Genomic DNA, 6085 nt, shown 5'->3' with positions numbered 1-6085 from the left:
ATATATATATATATACATACACACACATACATACACACACACACACACACACACGTAAAGTCATGAGATGTACCTGCTCAGAAGAGGATGGGCTTTCCAGCGGTCTTCTCCTGGACGTAGGAAGTGAAGCGTTTGAGGAATTTGGGATATTCTCTCTTAGCGACGGCCCTCAGGACGGACGCAGGGGCCCAGCCGCCAGGATTCACTGAGGCCACAACAAACAAACAAACATTAATATTTAATGTGTGAATATATGAATCACTTCAGTCAGCTGTGAGGGAGAGAGCGGTTCCTCTAACCGTTGGCCACGTATGTGATTTTGCACAGGATGTTGTCTCTGCTGATCTCCTTGTCTCCCTCTGGTGGACTGACCAGCGTCTGGCAGATCATCGCAATGTTGATTTTAGCACGAACGCATCTGTTGTTTGGCTGCACGAGGATAAAAATCAAGAAAAACAGTGAGACACACACACACACACACACACACACACACACACACACACACACACAAGTTAAAATTGATCCACGGATGCTGCACTGAACTCGCTGAACTGCTGCTGATGCAGACTGACTCAGCAGTTGCCATGGAAACCAGACTCACCTGGGCATTCTCGTGCTCGACCGAGAAGTTGCAGACGAGCCACGTGTCTGGATCGTTCTCGTTATTGGCTAGAATCTTCCGGATGGCAGACAGGTACAAGACGTCTCTCTGGGACGCCGGCCACACTCTCTACACGGAGCACAACACAACACACTCCGTCACAGCCAATCAAATCACCGAGAAGAAGTGCCCTGGAGAGGGCCTGCGCTCCCCTCACCTTGTGAGTCTGGTAGATGATGACGGCGTTATCGGACAGCGTTTCCACAATGTTGAAGTTTTCCACAGTAGCTGGAGACGAGAGAGAGAAAAAAAAAGAGCTGAAACAGAGGTACTAGACAATGATGAGTAATTCTACCCATGATGCACCACTATCGATTGTGTCAGTGATCATTAGGAGGCACGGCTGAATTCTCCAGTGAATGAAAGTGTTCTGGTAGGTTACTGTATTAAAGCAACTGAATTGAAACTGATTGAATATGAGCCATTACTGATGATAAAATATCTTTATTAGATTATATATGTACTGTCATACAAACAAAACTGATTTATGATTATATGTTTAACTACATACCAGGGTTAAGTAAAATGTTACTCTAAAAATTTGTAAAAATTAAAAAAAATGTGAACCATTTTAAAGAAATTTAAGTTTAAGCACTAAAATGTGTGGAAATATGTTAAATAAAATACACACAAAAAAAAGAATTTAAATGAAATCTTTAAAAAAAAAACAAAAAAAAAACATGCACATAAAATAACAAATAAACACAATAAAGACTGAAAGTATAATTTAAAGCTAAATAAAAAATGAATTAAAAATATAATAATATATTAAACAGTATATAAAAACACTCTTCCACATGATCACAACTCAAAGCAACCCCTTCAGAAAACTCAGCTTTTCATCACAGGAATAAATTACATTTTAATATTATTTTTATTGCAATAAATTCTCTCAATATTATTCGTTCTACTATAGTTTTGATCAAATAAGCGCAGAATCAAAATCATACTGAGCTCATATAATTAACATTAATATGATGATGTATGCTTTTAAGATTTGTTCAATTTACTTAAATATTTAATCATATATTCAAATGCCAAAATGTGGATTAATAAGTAATTAATAAGCTGACTCGGTACTGATCATGCCAACAAAACTTATAAGTGGATCTCAGGGGGAAAAACCAAAACAGAATGCTGCATAACTGACTGATTGAGCAATAACTTTAATCTTTTATATCTGTTATGTTCTGTGTGTGTGTGTGTGTGTGTGTGTGTGTGTGTGCACTCACTCTCCCAGTCGTTACGGACATCCGTGTCCCAGAAGTAGTGGCACACCTCGTGACCCGTGACCCCTTTGACAGAGTGTGTGGCCTTCAGAGGGTCCAGCACGATCCCATTCTCCTCCACCTCGCGCCGGTACACCTGAAAGACACACACACACACACACACACACACAGACACAGACAGAGACGCGCACACACACACACAGAGACGCGCACACACAGATGAACAGAGACGCGCACACACACACAGAGACACGCAGAGACGAACAGAGACGCACACACACACGCACACAGACACGCACACACACACAGAGACACGCAGAGACGAACAGAGACGCACACACACACACACACACACGCAGAGACGAACAGAGACGCACACACACACAGAGACGAACACACACACACACACAGAGACGAACAGAGACGCACACACACACACACACAGAGACACACACACACACACAGAGACGAACAGAGACGCACACACACACACACACACACACACACACACAGAGTGAGCCCGTTTACTAAAGAACACACATCAGATCAAAATAACATATTACAGACGTTAGTTGCAGCTCACCTTCATCTCTCCCTCTTCCACCACCAGCTGCCAGTTAGCGTCTCCGCCCACGTCCTGCAGCGAGTAGGTCATGTGATTCTGAACCATCTCCTCCACCTGCCCAAAACACAGCACAGAGGGTCAGAGGTCATGCCCTCACATTTAAGAGGATGTACATTAGTAACACTGCGTGCGAGAACTACACGGCGCTCTTCTGTTAATGTTGGATTACTTCTGTATTTCGAAGTGAAACAAAAACATCCCCAGCACACACTTTTCTGAGCTCAAGCTCTTCCTCCTCATACCCCAAAGCAAACAAGCTTTCATATTACTCCCTAAACTTACATTATTCAGCATTAAACTACTGACTATTTATTTAATTGCCATTTAATCACTGCCTTATTAACATAATACAAACACGTACAGATGAATAAATAATAAGAACAGGAATATGAATTAAAGCAAATTATATGCATTTCGATTACAATGCGACCTAAAAAGCTATTAAACATGCAAATTATCGTATTAAAAAGCAATAAAAGCATTATTAGCTGCAAATGTAAAAGGCAAACACAAAGCACAGACTGTGTGCTTTTAATGTGCTGTTTAAATCTTATGTGTTTGTCCATCGCACAAACTGACCAATTAAATGAGTGTTTTCAAACCCAATGGACTCCTTTGACGGACTGCAATTTTGAGCATTAGCAATACCATTATACCCACATTAAAACAACGCCCAGAAACGCTAGCATTATTCATTAATATGCTCGAAGTTCTTGAAAAGCTAAAAATATTTACATTTGTATATTTAGCTGAGATGCTTTTTTTCCCCTCCAAAATCTGCAGAATTATAAAAATCAAGACCTTTTTAAGTGACGCCCAAAATATTACTTATTTAAATTTTATACCATGCCTACATCAAAGGCTATATTTACAGCAAATTCTACAAAAATAAGATTAAAAAAAAGTCTCAATTGCAACACTTTTAATCAATCGTGTGCAATAATTTAATGTAATTTTACACATAAACAACAAATAAGTATCTATATAATTATTTACGATTATTAATTCAGCTTGTACAAATGAGAAACTGACACGTATTAATTACACGTAATTAAAGTATTGTTTTTCTCCCGAAATGTAGTTTGAATAAAAATGTTTCCTGGTATCCTTTAATGCAGGACACATTAAAATGTCTGGATTGATGCTCAGGAAGTCCTGCTGACTAAGTAGGCAGCACATTAGGGTTTGAAACAGCCAGTGCGCATGCATAGGTGCAATGTTTGCGAAGGCATTCGAGACGTGTTGGTCGAGTGTGCATGAGGGCGCCGTTACCTCAGCACTGAATCTGTGCTCGTGGAGCGAAGGAGCGAAGGCTACAGCAGAAGACGAGGGAGAGGAAGGACGAGAGGGGGGCTACACGGGTGAGGGACAAGAGAGAAACGCAGCTTCATCAGGAGGAAAAAAAACCCCCAAAGAGACCAAGAGCAAGGACACGAGAAGAGACGATCACGATGAGAAGAATGAGCTCACCTTCTCGGCGAACCGGTGAGAGCCGACGCTGGAGAAGATGTCTCCTGAAGGCACTGAACTGCTCCTCTGTATCCTGCTCTTCTCACACTGAGTCTACGAAAACACACACGGAAAAAAAATACTTCAGCAACGATGCATTTCAGAGCGATTTTCTCCGTTGGCTTTTGACTGGAAAGTGAAATGTTGAAATGTTATCGGTTGCTCGGTAAGAGTGAGGATGCGTTAAGATAATATGCAGACTATAAACTGCTTTTATTTATTATTATTTTTAGATGTTTGCTTTACATTTTTAAAAACGTTCAATTTACATTCATGCATTTAGCAGATGCTTTTATTCATGGCATCAAAACACGAGGTTAATGCGTCCCATTACCTGCAGAGTTTCACAAGCAATATAAAAAGGCTGAGACATGCATTCGAATACAAAAAAATAATTACACACGTATGCATTTAATTTGATTCTAATGCTAATATAACTCATTTATACTAATATCTCAACACATATGAATTATAGGCGAGTCAATATTAGACTTTGCTCATGCAATAATAGTCTAAGAAAGGCAATAAAAAAATTATTATTGTGTGATTGGCAAAATCTCTATCTATAAAAAGATGTTTTGTATTTAGTGTGGACTAAAAACAAGCTCTAAATAAGCCTGTAGAACATGCAGAAATCACATCAATCAAATCATGAAATAAATGTAGAGCATTTCATAAAAGTTTCAGTGTTTAAAAGTGAATAATGGAAGACATAAATATTAGCGTTGCAACTTGTCAAATTGAGCGTTTTATTTATTTTACAACAGTAATACGTGTATACCCTTATTTTTATGATTAGAGTTAAAGTGAATAATAATTTAAATGGTTCATATATTTAGAATATTAATGTAATTTAATTGAAAAGATTCACTCATGTGACAGTCCAACAACATTAGAAAACTATAAACACGTACGTGTTGTTAAATTGTATTAATTTCATGAATAAAAAAAACATAATATATATTAAATTTAAATGTGGCTTCAAGTCAATATTTCACATCTAAGGCCTAGCATTTTAAGCACATTATACAGTAGCATGATTAGTTTTGCACGCTCTGATTAAAGTGGTCTTCGAGATCATTTTAAGCCTCTGAATGTCTGTATTTACTCACCTGTTCTTCTATTTTGTCCTGCCGGTCCAGAGCGGCCTCCACAGCGTCAAAGAACTCGTCTTCATTGATCAGGCTGTTTGGACCCTCCTGATGGACAGAACGAGATGAACATCTCCATACGCTTCACAGCTCTGCCTACTTCACAGAAAAGCCGACTCACCTCGTAATCCGGCCCTCCAAAATGAGACTTCTTCTTCAGCTCGGACAGGGCCGATTTATACGCCTCCTCCACCCTCCTCCTCTTCTCCATCTCCTGTAGAAAGCGAGAGAGAGGGAACGGCTTCAGCTGACTAAACGCTCTGCCGCCGTGATGTTTAATGTCTCGGCGTGATCTGGGCAGAGCAAGAGAGCGTAACCGCGCAGGACTGCTCTGAAGAGCTCCATTGTTCAGACAGAAGCAAGACGCCCGTGTTCTGGCTCTGATTGTATGTGTCGGTATTGTGCTCAATGCTGCTGACTGCGACACATCGGCAGACGGACCGAGCTCCACCTCTGTATCACACGCTCCACATTCATTAAAACCGCTGGAGGAACTTCTCTGGTGAAGCAGTTATTCACAGCTGATTTAAATATAGCGCTATTTCACTACTATTTCACGCTATTTTAACTACCGTACGATGCATTAAAAAAAATGTTTAATGAAAAATAATAACTGTCGCGCTGGTGCCATGCAAACCATTCTTACCGGCAAAAATATATCAGTTTTTTCTAGTTTCTTCCATTAGTGTAATAACTATATTTTCTGTTCTTCGTTTTAGTTGAAGTTTTTAAAATGTATTATTTATATAGGATGACATATTGTATTTGAAAATACAAAAAGATTATTCAAAATATTGGTACTTTCATTTAGATTTTTAAGTTTTAGTAATTCTGTTATGTATTATTGTACAGCATTTATTAACATTTCAATTTTAAGTAAATTTAAACTCTTATCTTTATATTTCTATAA

General features: G+C 38.9%; 1 protein-coding gene across 1 annotated transcript; it reads right to left on the bottom strand.

Moving 5' to 3' along the window:
• Positions 1-69: 69 nt before the first annotated feature.
• Positions 70-5685, bottom strand: LOC122332505 (ceramide transfer protein-like). The gene is made up of 10 exons (XM_043229823.1): positions 5297-5685; positions 5137-5223; positions 3986-4078; positions 3788-3868; positions 2474-2569; positions 1894-2026; positions 819-889; positions 602-730; positions 300-429; positions 70-205 (listed from the first exon to the last, which is right to left on the bottom strand). Exons 1-10 carry the CDS (start codon positions 5384-5386, stop codon positions 78-80), a joined length of 1038 nt encoding a protein of 345 aa, XP_043085758.1. The 5' UTR covers positions 5387-5685; the 3' UTR covers positions 70-77.
• Positions 5686-6085: the final 400 nt, after the last annotated feature.

This window comes from Puntigrus tetrazona, unplaced genomic scaffold (genome assembly GCF_018831695.1).
Source record: "Puntigrus tetrazona isolate hp1 unplaced genomic scaffold, ASM1883169v1 S000000102, whole genome shotgun sequence".
Taxonomy (NCBI): domain Eukaryota; kingdom Metazoa; phylum Chordata; class Actinopteri; order Cypriniformes; family Cyprinidae; genus Puntigrus; species Puntigrus tetrazona.
This window is presented reverse-complemented; position numbering and strand designations above follow the sequence as displayed.